At 49.2% G+C, this 16,494-nt stretch overlaps 1 protein-coding gene across 6 annotated transcripts in view; it reads right to left on the bottom strand.

The window, feature by feature from the left end:
• Window positions 1-16,494, bottom strand: part of TLE3 (transducin-like enhancer of split 3 (E(sp1) homolog, Drosophila)) — a 60,543-nt gene that overhangs the window by 16,803 nt on the left and 27,246 nt on the right. For 5 of the 6 annotated variants that reach the window (XM_006888349.1, XM_006888347.1, XM_006888348.1 and 2 more), the window contains exons 5-7: window positions 11,509-11,571; window positions 10,013-10,087; window positions 48-252 (exon numbers count right to left, since the gene is read on the bottom strand). In XM_006888349.1, the coding sequence (XP_006888411.1) occupies window positions 48-252; window positions 10,013-10,087; window positions 11,509-11,571 (343 nt within the window). Of the gene's footprint in view, window positions 1-47; window positions 253-9,982; window positions 10,088-11,508; window positions 11,572-16,494 lie in introns of all 6 variants that reach the window. The other variant, XM_006888346.1, reaches the window with a different exon arrangement.

The raw sequence follows: 16,494 nt of genomic DNA, 5'->3' as shown, positions 1-16,494 counted from the left end.
GTCCAGTCCCGCCCCACCACACCCCTTTCCCTCGGGCCTGTCCGCACCTCTGTGGTCAAGTTCATGGTGGTTCTTCTCGTCCTTCACTGTCAGGTGGGCCTGGCTGCCCAGGGCACCAAGAGCCAGCAGCCCTGAGCTGCTCCCCGTCACTGGGGGTATCCCTGGAGGCTGGAGGCCCGACGGGTGGGGTGGCAGCTGGACCGGGGGGCCGTGCGTGGCATGGGAGAGGTGCTGTGCCTGGAGCTGCTGTTGCTGCAATGAAGTCGGCCATGAGCACAGCTGAGTGGGAGAGGGCAGGAGAGGCATCCGGGCTGCCTCGTTTCCTGCAGCAGGCAGCAGGGGAAACACCCCCGCCACCTTTGCCCTCAGCTCAGCCCACATGCTCATCTTGCTGAAGGAACAGTCTGTTAATGGACTGCAATTTAGATACAAGATTTATATCTACACACACTCCGACCCCAGTTTCAGCGGAGGCATTCTTAATGTATGCTTCCAAGCCCCAGATAAATAATGCATGCATTAAAAAAAACACCACCACAGCCATCAGGGCTCCCTCTCAGCTCAAGGGGATCCACGCCGGCGCTCCCAGCAGTCACCCTGTCTGCTCATGCTTACATGCCTTCAACAGCTAGCAGCCAGCATCTCCCACCCCGAGGCATACGTCCCCCTCCCCACCCCACTCCAAAGAACTCCAGGCCTGGCTTGCAGAGCTGGGTGACCCACAGCAGAAAATCCCAGAGAGAAAGGTGAGCTAAGATCCCTGGGCACCAGCATGAAAAAGAGAGTCTGAAGTTAAGGGGCGAGGGCGCTGGAACCAGAGATCAGGATTTAAGTCATAGCTCTGGCACTCCCTAGCTATGTGACCTTGGGCAGAATCCTACACCTTCCTGAGCCTCAAAAGTCCTTATCTGTACAGAGGGGAGGGAGGCAGCATCTACCTCAGAGAATTACTGCAAGATGTGTGTAACAGCCCCTGGCACCAGTGATAACTCATTAAATTATCATAATAGCTAATGTTTACTGATGGCTTACAATGTTACATGCATTAACTCGGTATTATCACCAAGAGCCACTAAAACAACCCGTCTGTGTCGTCCCCAGCCCCAATCATGGACTCTACTCCCTTGAGTCCAGAGGCCCCAGATATCATAAACTGGCCCAGTCCTCAGGGGTTCCTCCACCTCTCTTCTCCTCACATGCTAATAACTGGCTTAAGGATCCCTGGCTTTCTGCAGTCAGCCAGGACCGAATGCCCTTCAGCATTCCTAAGATTGTGCCAAGATCCTTAGATTCCTAATTCCTAAGATTGTGCCAGGACCCATGGGTATTATGCAGCAGGCAACACAACCACCAAAGGTGTCTTAAGAACTGGACTATTTCTTAAGAGTGACCAGAGCCCTGGCTATGCTGGACCCACTACACACCCATGTTTTGTTTTTTCTCCCTCAACTAGCACAAAACAAGGGCCTCAAACAACACCTAAAGGCATGCCTACACACTTACCAAATTATATCTGTGATAAGAGGCATGGGCCCATTTTACAGACAGCAAACTGAGGTGGAAAGAATGAAGAGTGGGCAGCAGGGACCTGGCCAAATACCAGCACTAATGAGTGTGAGATCTGTCAACCATTTACTCATCCAAAAGATGTTCTTAAAGAAACACCAAAAATGAGAAGAGGAAGTGGGGGTGTGAAGTGTGTAAGCCCAGATTTCCCTGGGTACCCACCACGGCACCCCATATTCATATCTCAGTCTACTGTGAAAATCCACGACCTCCCAGGCAAGGAACTACGACATCTTCCTGATGGGCACTCACACTTGACCTCCTACACCTTTTCTTTTTAAAAGGAGTATTTTTACAAGGAGCTCTGGTGTAGCATGGTTTGCTGTATGGTTTATAGTGTGCTTTAATGCAAAGCAAAAGGCCATGGCTCCAGCAGTTCAAATCCACCAACAGCTCTGTGGGATAAAGACGGGCAGTTTCCTCCAGTTCAGCTTTACAGCCTTGAAAACCAGATCACTGTGGACTGACTGGACAGCAGCCGAGTCTGGATTTGGGGGCTATTTTTATGTCTTGTTACAAAATTAATACATGCTCATTGCAACACAAAATAGGAATAAAGAAAAACAGATTTAAAAATTATTTTTAAACCACCCTTTTACCCTAGAAGAGTCCACTGTTAATCTGCCTTGAGTTTTCCTTTATGGAAATCTTCAATGAACTCATCTTTATTAAAACATTTAAATGTATAGCTTTCTACATAGAGGGGCTCTTGTTAAGGAGCACAGTGCTGTGTGGCTTGACTTTGACTTGAAAGAGTGGTCAGCACAAAGAGATAAACTTGTCCTCCGTGATACTGTACGCCCCGCGGTGGCTAGATCACAGTGACATTGTCTGGACATCCACTTTTAAATGAGTCTCTAGCAGGACCCTATGCTATCAGCCTCTCAATTCTCCCGGTGACAACTCTTTAGTAAAATCCCTACCCCCAGCAAAGTCTAGGGTACTTAATCCACTTTTAATAGTTCAAGGCCAAGTAAAGTCTCTTGAAGAAAAAAGGAGAAAGAGGAGGAAGGAAAATATGATTTCAAAGACCCAAAAGGAGCCTGTTCTGATTCTTTGGCTGCCTGGCGAACAGCTCACTCCTCCCAGAAATGACTGACTCCCTTTCGAGAAGAAAAAGTGACTCAAGATTTGTATCCATGGAAAAATGTTAAGTAAATAATTCCAAATATCCTGATTCTTTTACCGAGTTAAGTCTACTCTCCCACCCAACCCTCCAGGCTCAACACCTGTTGTGGTTTGGTGACAGTCAAGTTCGACCCACAGTGACCCTAAGAACAAGAGATCTGAAGCCTGTCCTGTCCTATGCCAACCTCTCATCATCTCTGACACACCTGAGCCCACTGCTGCAGTCACTGAGTCACTGCATCTCCCTGGCAGCCTTCCTCTCACTCACTGGCCCTCCGCCTTTCTAAGCATGATGGCCCTCTCCAAGAGCCTCCAGCCCAAGTTCAAATGTTACCTCCTCTGGAAAACCCTCTCCCTTTCCCTGGCTGGAATGGACTGATCCTTCTGAAGTGTTCTAACAGCAGCCCTAACTCTGGAGCTAGACAGCCTAGTATGGACTTTCAAAGCTATGTTCTATCAAATGAGATTTAAATCAAGTCACCAGATATGTCTGGGTGTAGTCTCCTCATCTGAAAAACAAAAGTCCTTCTCCTGATGACTGCATAAGAATCATGAACATCACTATATGTAAAAGGCAAATTAAGTGTTCAATTAGCATCAGCAAACACTGTGGGGTTGGACTGCGAACATAACCCTCCTTTCCTTCCTCCTCATGTGATATTTGGCAATTTATGTGTCACGCCCTGGAGACTGTGAGCACCAGGAAGACAGGGACCACTCACTCATCGCAGCACCTGAACAGGGTCCCTCTGGTGTGCTCAGTACATGTACGCGGGATGAATCCGTGATTGCTGGAAAAGGCCTGCAGGGAGAAGCTGGAAACGAGACCAGCACGTGGCTATGCAGAGGCAAGGCCTGCTGCCCTGATCCACGTTTGCACGCTGAGGTCCTGGGACTGTAGATGATCTCAACCAATGTGGCGCAGTTAACACAGAGAGCTGGGATGCTGGTGTTAGGTGTAGCTGAGTCGAGTACGACTCACAGCGACCCTATGAACAGATCTGAACCCTTCCCTGTTCTGAGCCATTCACACCATCTCTGACACTCTAGAGCCCATTGCTGAAGTCACTGTGTCAATCCATCTCATTGGGAGTCTTCGATCCTCCATCTCTCCACGCACAATGCCTCTTTCCAAGGAAGAGCGTCTCCTAGGAACATGTCCAAAGTATGAAAGGTGAAGTTTTGTCATATTTGCCTCCAAGGAGCACTCTGGCGGCACTTTTCCCCAAAACATCTGTTTGTTGTTGGAATAAGGAACAATTAATGGTTCATTCTGCTTCTTTGATCCATGAACCAGTGTCTCCATGCCATTGGCTCTTCTGTGTCATGCCTAGGGAGCACAGTGGGAGCGCTCTCTTTCCAAGAGAGGAAAGAACTGTTGAAGCAAAAGTCAAGAGTTTCTCATGCACAAGAGCAATCTGCCCACACAACCAGGAATCTCCCTGCATTTGGATCTGAGTGGTCTAAAGGTCCAGTTAGGGCTGGCCCAGCAATCTCAGGGGAGCAGGACCGAAGAGCCAACCTTCAAGGCTTCTCGAGGTGAACAGGCTGTAGGAGTTGTTGGGGGAAGGGTCTGCTAACACCAGTCTTGGCTGCAAGGCTGACACAATATCCTCTTCAGAACAGGGAGAGACAGGTAGCAGCAATACACTTGACTTGATGGCCCCACGCCACCCGCTGCAACTGTGCTGGGCCGGCCACGAAGGGCGGCACTTCCATCCCCTGCAAAGTGGAGCTCCTTCCTGTTCGCTTGATCTGACTGACTGGCAATGCCTGTGATAATAAGTCCCCAGGCTTCAGGGGACAATCTGCTCAAGCACAGTGACATCTGAATGGGGGCGGGTGACAGTGCTTTCAAATGGAGACCATTCCCCATGGAGAAAAGTGGAATCCACTCACAGCCTGTCTCCTGTTTCTCCTTCCCAATGGACTTTTCCACAATCCAAGAGGATGCTGCCAAGGTGCTCGCTCACCCTCGACACCCCCTGGAGGGGTCAGGAGTCTGAACCCACTCCCACCCGCGGTGCCTACCCTCTCCACCTTTATAGCCCCGTGCCAGACACAAGCCATGTCTGAGGTCGTGTTCACGGGGCACACACGTGTGCCCCAAGCCTCACGTGTGTGTGCTGAGTGCCCGTGGCCTGAGCTCAGGAGGTGACACCCCTCCAAGGAGGGGCCGCCAGGGAGGATCCTGCTTGCAGCGCATGTGTAATTGGATTATGCTTCCAGCCTCCACAGGCGGATTTAATGCTTCGCTTCTTACGCTCACCACTTGGGTTCAACTTAGTGAAGTTGTCTAAGCATTTCCAGAGCCACCGAGGACTTGGAGCAGAGGGAGCAGAGACAAGGTCCTAAATGCATGAGACGAACACTTGCAGACCTCCAAGGGAAGGTGGGGGGAGAGCTGGGGCCCCGCTCACTAACCCCCACTCCCCATCTCAGTGGCCCCCAGACCACAACGAATCTCACTAAGTTACTAAGAAATGCTTTCATGCTTGCTAATAGCTTTTCACACTCATACTAAGCCTTGCTAGGCCCCACTTCATGGATGGGGAGGGAATAGGGTTGGGAAGACTGAGACTCAGCTAAGCCAGCAGCGGCTACCGTCCCAGCTACTCAAGTCTCCATCACAACAGCCTCCAGGAAAAGCAACCACCGGTCCTAACCCCTCATGTCAAACCCAAGTAGCTGCTCCAGGGCATTCTACGACCTACCCTGACTTCAAAAGAGAAGTCAGTGATTTATAACCTCACAGCCACTAAGCCTTCCACAGGAATACACAGCAATTTGTTGATGGGCAAAGTGGGTGAGAGCCCTCTCATTTCCCTCACCCCAAGCACAAAGACCTTGATGGACAGAGCCGCTTTCACTACCGTTGTGTCAGAACCACCTCAGAGCTGACTCTCTGGTGAGTTTTCAGAGGCTGTAATCACACTGTTCTCCCACAGAGGGGACTGTCCATCTTTCTCCCTATGAGCCACTGGTGGATTCGAATCACCTGCCTTTGTTTTACCCATTAGGCCACGAGAGCTCCCATGGGCCAGGGAAAAGCAACGTAAAGTGAGTTCCAGAAATGGTTGAAATATTAACTTGTAGGAAGACATACTCACTGCTTTCCCTGAAGTATTAAGGCCAAACTTTCTTTCCTAACACACAGAAATCTTGTCCCTCCGAACCAAATCCCAAACCCACTGCCACAGAGTTGACCCTTACTCACAGTTATGATCTGTGAGTGCTACTGTCCCTCGATCTTTACAGAAGCAGACTGCCACATCTTTCTCCTAAAGAGTAGATGGTGAGTTCAAACCATCAACCTTTCAGATAGAAAAGGCTCCTTGATCCCTGCAAGAATGCCCCAGAAGCTTAGATTTAAAAAACCTACAGCAATGTGTGCAGATCTCCTTTCAATAGGCCACCAATGAAAAGCCAAAAGCACGTAAACCGATAGGGAAACTAGAGTACTGGACATGGAACCATAGTTAACAAAAGTGAAGGACACATCATGGAAAAAATCTAACTAATGTCACAGTCAACACTCTTGGCACCAGTAGCCAGGAAATCAAAAAACGTATTGCGATGGGAAAGTCTGTTAGGGACCTCTCTAAAGTACTCAAGAGCAACGGTGTCTCTCTGGAGACTAAGGTCTGCCTGATACAGGCCATGGTTTTTGCAATCACTTGTTATGCATCAGAGAGTTGGACAATGACTAGGGAGGACAGAAGGAGAATTGATGCCTTTGAGCTATGGTGCTGGAGAAGAGTATTGAATGGACCATGGACTGCTAGGAAAACAAACAGATTCATCCTGGAGAGGGTTAAACCAGGCTACTCCTTGGAGGCAAGGATTCTGGGGCTTCGCCTGACATACTTTGGACATGTTGCAAGGAGAGACAGGTCTTTGGAGAGGGACATCATGCTGGGTAGAGTAGAGGGACAGCACAGGAGGGGAAGACCCTCTATGAGGTGGATTGATTCCGTGACTGGGGTAATGGGGATGGGTGTGTCAGAGGCAATGAGATTGGCACAGGATAGAGCAGGGTTTTGGGCTGTTGTACATAGGGTCGCTATGAGTCGCAAACGACTCGACGGCACATAACAACAACAACAACAAATATCACAGAACAATGTGTGCAGAAACAGTCAAATAGGATTCTAATTGGCTGTGTAGACTTTAACTTGAAACACAATAAAATAACAAGCTTATTGATCTAAACATGGGCATGGTGCAGGGAAGGGGGGTGCTGTGTCCCACTGTACATGAAGTCCCCAGGAATCAGCACTGACTCGACAGCTACAGCACCCCCACACTGTGCCAGGCTCACTGTGTGTCTACTCTGAGATGGGATATGCTCTCTGAATCCTTCAGCCCAAGAAGGCCACCGTCCAAGACAGAAGCCAGTGTACCATGAGACCCACAGTCCTCCCACCTCTTCTCATAAATGGGGAAACTGAGGCTCAGAGTTAAAAAAAGCAACCAGCCTGAAGGCTTCCTAATGCCCAGCCCCATGAGCCTGGCTGTTTGTCCTTCTAGACAGAGATGAGCACCATGGAGGTAGTAAGCTGGGCCTCCTGGGACCCCGCCTGTTCTTCCCGCCTCCACCTCCTCTACTGGGCCCCCTGTCAGTCTCTGCCATCTCCCACTCAGGAGGCAGCCTGGTGGCGGGCCCCTCTCTCCTCTCCTTCCAGAAGGAGATAAAGAACGCCCTGACTAGATTAGCCGGGTGCAGTCAAGCAGGGAGCCCCGAGCCTGCCTCAGCTGTCCGTAATTCCTGCCTTGTGAGGCTCCGTCAGGCGCGGCGATTAGACGGCTGCCTGCTTAATGACAGGGCGACGGCGGCATTCACTCAGAGCCCGAGAAGCAATTACCTTGAAAATGGGGGTCACAGGCCCCACTCGTTGGCTTTAATTGAATTCCAATATCTGCCTCGAGCTGCCTTGACCTAACTTGTAGCTTCCTAAATACTACTTAAAGGAAGCGGAGCTAATTCAAACAGCACGTCATCCTCGATTTTTCACTCTTTCCTTAAAAGTTCGAAAAAAATGATTTTCCTAAGAGGACTCCAATTCCAAGGAGGGAGGCAGATGGAGAGAAGGAACCCTCAACCTGGGCGCTGTAAGAAGAGTCTTGTCAAAGGGGTGAAGAGGAGCTGGAAGAGGAGAAATTTCACAAAGCAAACTTGCAATGCAGCTCCCGTTCTGCCGATACCCCTTCTACCACCCTGAGCAAAGCCACGGAGCCATGGAGGGTCTCTGAGGCTGAGGACATGGGCCACACACCAGGGAGGATGGGAGGGGTGGGGGTCAGCCCTGGGCCAGATGGGCTTAGCGCCTTAGCCGCCATGTAACCACACACAAAGCATCACCCCTTCTGACCATCTCTGTAAATCAAGAACACTGGGCTCCACCAGTGGTTCTCAGCACAGCATGATCTCACACTCCAGCCACATCTCTGATGGTCACAAGTATTATGTGAAGGTACTCGTAACATCTACTGGTCAGAGTTCAGGGATCGCTTAACATCCTGTCACGCATGGAACAGCTCCCCCAAACAGTCTCAAGTGCTGAAGCTGAAAGTCCCAGGGAAGATGCTCTCCAAGGAGCTCGGGTAGCACAGTGGGTTAAGAGCTTTGGTTTTTAAATGGCAGGTGGGTAGTTGGAGACCACCAGTCGAGCATGGAAGAAAAGACCTGGCAATCCGCTTCTATAGAGATCACCAGCTTCAGGAAACCCTGAGGGCAGTTCTACTCTGTGCAGAGGGCCCCCATGCGTCTGAAGAGGCTTGATGGCAAATAACACTAATAAATGATCTATCTCAGAGTACCTTGTACTCTTTAAAGTATTTTCATTCTCCTTTGGAGGTGCTGCCTTTCAGCTCAGGGGCTCCACAGACTGAATATTCCCAGTCTGTCCATTTCCACTCTGCTTTCAGATAGGAGGGCACCTGGTCCTTCCCAACAATGACAGGATTCAAACCAAGATAGGTGTATCTGTTCTGTAGCTGCCATCATCACGCTGGGCCCTGGTGACGTGACTAAAGCTTTAATGTCCCCGTTTCTCTGACCCCCTTGTTCCAGCATTTCTAGTGGAGCTAAGGAAAACACAGAGAGTTAATCCAATGCTCTCCTCTTACAGATGCAAAAATGAGAGGCTCAAAGACAAGGAATCTGCCCAAGGTCACACGGGAAAGAGGCAAGAGCCATCATTTCTCCCACCCTAGGAAGTCTGTGGCCCTTGGCTCCACCTTGCAATGGTGCTCTCACAGAACAGCAGCTAGAGAAAGGAGACCAGGCAGGATCCTCAGATGGTAAAGCAGAACAAAAGGACCTCAGTCAGGGCCAATCTGTCTCTGCTTCCCACCTCCAACCAATGCTGCAAAATGAGTCGGATGGAAGACCTCAAAACACATTGCCTGCCCAAGCCGGGGCCAATGGGGAAGAAAAGTGGAGTGCAAGCCCTGGGACTGGAACTGTTCAGATGCACCCTGGGGGACCCCAGCTGAGCTGGCTACGAAGAAGCAATCTCACCCTCACTTAGTTGTACAATGAAAAATTTACCCCAAGGTTAAAAATCTTGACTAAAGAAACATTTAGAAATTTCTTCCCTCCTCTGTATCTTCACCCTAGCATCAAAGAAGGAAGCCAGGAGAAAAATGCTTTTGAACCCAAGAAATTCACTAAAGATGCAAGCCAGACAAAGGTGCTAAAGGGGAGAGGCCTGGTAAGATGAGAAGTGGACCTCAGAAAGCACTCTTGGACTTTCCTCCTATCCCCAAGTGAGATGGGAATGTCAGAAGGTGCGGCTGGAAATCGAAGTGGTGATTGATCAGTAAGGCAGCTCAGTGCACGCACGGGACCGCCCCACCCCAAGCTCCACAGCACATTCCACATCAACACTACTGCAGAGAATGTCCTGATCCCAGGTGACCAAAGAAGGGCAGGCCTTCGCCAGGGGCGGCAACAGGGCAGACAAGCCCTGGGGGAGGCGTCAAGGGGTGGCCAGGTACTCTGAGTCTTTACGTGCCCACCAAGGTGAGGCCAGGCTCCTGCCCCTCTCAATGGCAGGGATGCCAAACGCCAGGAGAAAATGAGCTGATATGTTTCGAGTTCACAGTCAATTTCAGGTGTTTGACACCTCTCTGACTGGGGAATAGGAAGGCAGCTCCAAGTGGTCCAAGCCTATGACATGCTTGGGGAAGCCGGAGCCCTGGGGCCGCCACTCTTTGAGGCCAGCTAAGATCAGGGTCAATCTCTGGTTATGGTAAATGAGAGGAATAAAAGGGCTATACACACGGTGAGAGGCAGATTGGGGAGTCCACGTACCCCGATGATGGCGTTCAGCTCCGTCATGGTGACCTGCTTGGCGCGCTCCACGGCCTGCGCCACTTGCTGCTGGTGCTGGAGGGAACAGGGCGTGGGTTAGACGCGGCCACCTGGCCAGACAAAGAGGCAGTGGGCCAGCCACGGAGGCCACTGGGGCCAGGTAGTCACAGCCCCCACCAAAAAGACAGGCGGAGGGCCCACCAAACAGAACAGTAGTCCTTCAGGGCACAGGGCGGATGCCAGGGTATTCTTGCTTTCTCCTTGAAATCTCTGTCAATGAGCATGTATTACTTTTGTAATCAAAACTTTCTTCTAATTGTCTTAAGTTGTAAAGAAGGAAACGATGAGGAGCAAAAGAGGTCTATTTGACCACCACATCCTTCGCAAACTCATCTCAAAAACAACAACCCCAAGAGCTGGGTATCATTAGAGGGCATTCCCGAATGGTCATGTTGTTTCAAAATGTGAGGACAGTATGGTAAACGAGCAGGAGAGGGTCCTGGTTGATAATGTTGCTGGCAGAGTGTCTCCAGCTTCCATTTAAAAGGGCTCAGGAGAGGAAAAACACAAAGCACAACTTTCAATGCCTAGTCACTATCTAACAATGTAAAGAGACAGAAGACAATTAAAAAAATACTTGTCTCTAGATTGAAAAAAGAATGAGGAAGGGAGAAATGACATGAGCTGGAAGACTTAATGGCGTTCTAAGAGAAGACATCAATCATCGTATGTTCGTTCCTTTCTGCCTTGAAGCCCACCTGCTTTGTACACATGCTGGTCACCCCCATTGAGCTGCAAGGTGGGAGGACACTGCCTGTCCCATCCTCACACTACATGCAGGTGGCTCCTCTGCCTCAGAGGCACGGAGCTCAAAGGAGCTGACGTGGTCTCGGCACCTCAGAGACTCTGGGGGAGCTCTGTCTCAAGGGCAGGGTTTACCGCTGTTGAGCTCGGATGCCCAAGTTAAGAGTCAGCCCAACCTGTACAGAAGAAGCCATGGAAGTTAGCCCTCCTGTTGGCCTTGCACACAGATGCCCTGTACAGACATTTCCCTCAAACCAGCCCTGAGCTGCTCTCCTCAGAAGGTGTTGATAAAAGGTACCTGTCAGGCACCCCTGTAGAAGGGTGCTCTTTTCCTGGGGGCTGACATTCCCCTCCTTACTCTTATACATTTCCAAGGATGGGGTTCTAAGGCACAGAAAAGCAGAGGCTAAGAATGCTGTGTTTGGTAGGGCACAGAGGCACCCCTGATGGCCACTAGGCTGGTACAGACCAAGACTCTTCTCTGATCTCAGGTGGGCAACCGAGAACATCATTAGTCAGAAGGAGCAGAGTCCCTTGACAGAAGCCCTCTACCCAAGCGCTGGCTGGAGAAGCCACTGCACACTCAGATCTCACGACAATCAGGTGCACCCAAGTATGACGAGTACGGGGAGCCCAGGCCAGCAGCTTGGTGGGCTTGGGAAGAGACAGGAAACAGTGACAGTAGGGCTTACCTCTTGTGACAGGAAAGGCATGATCTGCGCTAAAATGGTGTTCAGTCTCTTCGCAATCTCTGTCTGCAAAGGAAAGGAGACCACATGAGGCTCGGGCAGATAAATCAAGTCACCATAATGTCAGTCAAGGACAAGTGCCAACTCCCCCCATCAAAACCACAGACCCAAACAACCGGCTCCATCTTTCCGCCTCCTGCTGGGAGGCCCTGGCTCAATCTACAACCCCAGCAATCCCATCCACCTCCCCTGGAATCAGACTGCTTATGTCTGGGGGAGCTCCCACCTCCTTTCAGGAGTGATGTGGCTCAGATTACAGTTCTACACAACAAATCAAAAACATGAGATCCCCACATGCATGTGTGCACACACACAGGTACACACAAAGTCTATTACAATGCTGCACAGCAGTGGGAGGTGGGAGAGCCCCTAAAAGTGACAGACTGGGCTCAAGGCTTAACCTTCCTGCAGACATGTGACTTAGGGAGTCTCCTCCTCATCTACATTTCTCTGTTTGCTCTGCTACATCCACATCAGTGTCTGCCTGTGCCTTCTGCCATTGATTTGGGCTCACAGTAATCCTGTACACCACCGTGTAACAGCCTCATAGTGCTTCCCTGGCTCTAATTATTATGTGAGCGCCAGGTGGTTGTGTGGGTTTTCCCCCCCCTGCATAGCAGCTACTGGATTAGAACTGTTGGCCTTTTAATTAACAGTTGAACACTTAATTATTACATCATTGAGACTTGTGTCTCCCTATAATGTGGTTCCCTCAAACACTCAAAACCAAAAACCAGTTACCTTCAAGTTGACTATAACTCATGGAAATGTGTTTCAGGATAGACCTCTGCATAAGGCTTTCCATGGTTATGACAGTCTCCTCAGGCACCTCTGGGTGGATTCGAACCAGCAACCTTTCCATTACTGCCTGAATATTCAACCATCTGTACCACCCAAAGCCCACTACCATCAAGTGGATTCTAACTCCTAACTACTCTACAGACAGACTAGAACTGCCCCCTAGAGCTCCTGAGACTAAATCTTTACAGAGCATTACCTTTTTCCCATGGAACAGCCGGTGGGTTCAAACTGATGACCTTTCCATTAGCAGCACAACACTTAAGTCACTACACCACAAAGGGCTCCACACATGTGCTACTCAGCCTAAGACCCCATGACTGGCTTTGTTTTTAAAGCAAATCACTGCTTTCTCCCAGTGGCAATTCATCAAATCTCCAAACCCCCATACAGAATAAGCACAGAAAAATTGTTCAATCTCTCCCCACCTTCTAGCATCCTAGGAATGAATGCATTTGGAAGAATATCAATATATCCCCAGTATTCTAAGCTCAAGCCTCCAAATCTCAGAGCAACAGCGGTGCTAAACAGTTAACTGGGCCCCCACAGGAAGGCCGACCACCGCCAGACAAGCTCAGAATTGCTTTTCTTATCTCATTCAGAATCCAGAGCCCTCCAGGACTGGGGTCCCAGAGCTGACTTCAAAGCTTTCATCAGCACATAGCGATCTTTTCAAGACAAAACCATGACAACAGCCTTTAAAAATCTGTGATCATCTGCATGTCAAGTGCGTCTGGCTGAGAAATCTTTGTACACTTAAAATAAAAACAATGCTGTCTGAGGGCTTTACATACAGGCCAACCCTAGGCCTTGGGAGAACTCCAGGGGCTGGTAGCTCCTATCTCCTCCTCCCCACCACCCTAGCCTGAGGACACCCCTCAAAGTTGTGAAGACACCAGTCACTGACTACTAAAGAACCTGGGGGGCTTTTGTGGCCTGTATTTTAAGGCTGCTAGCCACAGTAGGCACAGCTCCCAGTAGTCTGTCCAGGCGAAGGTCAAGGGACAAGCAGAGCCAGTATTTCCCAGCAGGCGCGGCTCCTAGCATTGGAGGAACAAGGCTTTGCTTTGAAAGATGGTTCCTCAGATTCCAGACCAATGACACCATTGTCACAACAATTGGCCTGTATTACAAACCTCCTGGGGTGGGGGAGTAGTCCCCCAGCTGAGATCCAGTGCAACTCAGAGCCACATCCTTGCTAAATGCCACCAATACAGTGGACTTGGTTTCTCCACCTGGATAGCACTGACATGTGTTGTCAGGGGCCTCAGAGTCAACAAAAGACTAAAATCCTGCTCAATCCTGTACCATCCTCATCATCTCCAGATACTTAAACCCACAGCTGGAGTCATGGCACCAGTCCTCGTTGAGGGTCCTTCTCGTTCACTGACCCTCCCTGTTTTCAAGCATGCTGCCTTTCCCCAGGGATTGTCCCCTCCGTGTAGGAAAGCTAAACTACGTGAGACAAAGTCTCACCATCCCTGCTTCTAAGACACACTCAGCTGTACTTCAGCTGGGGTCAGGCAATTCCTTGTTGCAGGGGGGCTGTCTTGTGCACTTGAGTTTCCAAACGATTCCAACCTGACTCATTAGCGACCATATGGGGACAAGGGAGAAACACCCTCTGGGTTTCTGGTTTATGCAAGCAAACTGCCTGATGATCTTTCTCCTCCACAGCTGCTGCTGGATCCAAACCGTTGACTTTTTGGTTAGTGGTTTAATACCATGACCGCTACACCACTAGGGCAATAGCCACACAACTAGAATATTTCTCCATTTAGTGAATTGACCTTCAGTCACCTCCATTGAGAAGTACTGCTGTGTATCACAGATTAGGGACCACACGTACCACTGCTCTCTCCTTCATTACCAACAGTCCCTTCCTCAGCATTGTAGATCTTCACCAAGCACCTCAAACACTTCTTTGTGGAAGGGTATAAAAGTGCATATGCATTCATATATAAATACATACAAAGAAATGCCCATTGTCCATATTGTTAGGGAGTCTGGACTAACTGCACTGAATAAATCATCAATCAGGGAGACCTGGGAGAGTTTTACTCCAATTCTTGCTCATTTGTTGACTTTCCCTCCCCAAAATTAGCTGAGAAGAAGGAATGGGGAACGAAATCTAAGAGTCAGGGGTCGTATAAGGCACGAATTTACTTAGATTCAGCTAGTCTGTATTGCAAATCCAAATCTACATAGAGCAAAGCGTTCACTCACTTGGCAAATGTTTACTGAACATCTGTTCCGCGTCAAGCATTACGAATACAACCATGTATTAAAAACAAAAATCAAGCAAACAAAAAAAGAAAGAAAATACCCCTGTCTTTCACTCCAGGAACTCATTGGCCCAAAGTGTCTCTGCTCAATTACTTGGCTACTGGTACTCACATGTCTAGCACATAGTAGGAGCTCAATAAATATTCTGCCAAAAGAATGCTAACGATTTCCATTGCTTTTATAAATGTGGGGGACATCCTTCAGCACAATACTCATGAGGTGTGCACCGAATCTGTAGGAGGGGCTGCGGTGGTTGGTGCGAGGGCTGACAGACGGCTGTGAGGAGGGGTGTGGGGAGCGACAGCCCAGGCCCTCTCCCAGCATGGGCAGACAGCACAGTCGAGCCAGACCAACCGAAGGCCACTTGATGGGCCTCTGGCTGCTGTCCCCTCCCACAGCCAGGAAGACAGAGGGTACAGACTCTGCCCCTTCCCCGCCTTCTCGCTCAAGTCAGCAACTATAACTCCCACAATCCCTTCTGGGGTCTTGAGGAGGATAAATGGGTTGTTACCTACTTCCTTTAGTGCATAGGTCAAAGGTTAAGGTCTTGGTAGCTAAAGGAAAAATAAAAGGCAATGGCCTTCCTCTTCCTCACACCCTTTAGTAAAGAGAATGTGAGAGGTCATGACCACACATTTCCTGGTCTGAAGCCCAGCATCCTCTAGTTATGAAGAAAGGGCTCTGTCAAGAGTTGGCATTGCCCTACCTAGTTCAAAGGCTCAGCAGCCAGGCACCAGGTGATCACAGTGCGGGTGTTCAGAACTCTCAACTTCCCCCTTCCAATACCACAAAGATCAGCCACGGATGGTCAGAACTCTTCCATGAGTATGGAACCTCCTGGAAGCCAGGACCATCAGGTAGTCTCTTAGGGAATCCAAATACAATGAAGAGAGCTCTGCCTTGGGAAACTTGTGAGACAAGATTCTATGGGATTCGGGGTTGGGCAGGGATGAGGGAGAGTAGTTTTTTACTTGGAGCACTTTTATCAGAAATCATCCTGAGATTTTCTTCTGGGTAAGGTCGGTTAATGCAAACCTATCCCTCCCGGTTATAATTTTAGCATCTCTTGCTGCTCAGCTGGATTTTCCTCTTAAACTCAAAAAACTCATGCCTGAGTCCATTTGGACTCCTAACATCCCTCCATCAGGCTGTAAATCTAACAAGAGGAGGAGACTGCCCATCTGTCTCCCTCAAACCACTGGTGAACTCCAACTGCCTGAGATGCAACATGTTTGGTTAGCAGTTCAACTCGAGATCACGCCTTTCCCATCTCTACAACACTGAGAGCAGGTTCCGTACACACAAGTGCATCTCAAAAGGAACAGGGAACCGTAACAGTATTTTCTTAAAATGTAAGAAGTTTTGATGGCTTTACGTAGGGGAGGGGAAAACTCCTGTAAACCCACTCTTTGACAGCAATAATTAATAACAAGGGTTGTTAAGATTCACTAACCTGTTACAGGATTGCATTTGTGTGTGAAATGACAACACTACATGAGAGACATTTACCAAAACTCCCACTTTTCAGATGAGGAAACTGGTGGCCAGCAAAAATTACTACACAGTGGCCTATGTTTTCCTACAAACAAGCCAAATTTTGACACTGCTGAAAAAGCTTCAGAGAAGTATTTTTAAAAGAAAACTGTCAGAGTTAATAATTGACAGTATTTTAGATTAGGATAGCTATTAACACAGCATTTGCGCCAACTCAAACAGCTCTAAATAACAGTTCCAAAAAGGGGAGGGGAGAGAATCAAGACAAGTGATTTCAACAACCGTAACAGGTCAACAAATCACACGCTGGACTCAGATCATACGCTGGACAATTCCTTTAGACCATGCGGC

Source organism: Elephantulus edwardii, unplaced genomic scaffold, assembly GCF_000299155.1.
Source record: "Elephantulus edwardii isolate Elephantulus edwardi_28Jun2011 unplaced genomic scaffold, EleEdw1.0 scaffold00066, whole genome shotgun sequence".
NCBI lineage: Eukaryota > Metazoa > Chordata > Mammalia > Macroscelidea > Macroscelididae > Elephantulus > Elephantulus edwardii.
This window is presented reverse-complemented; position numbering and strand designations above follow the sequence as displayed.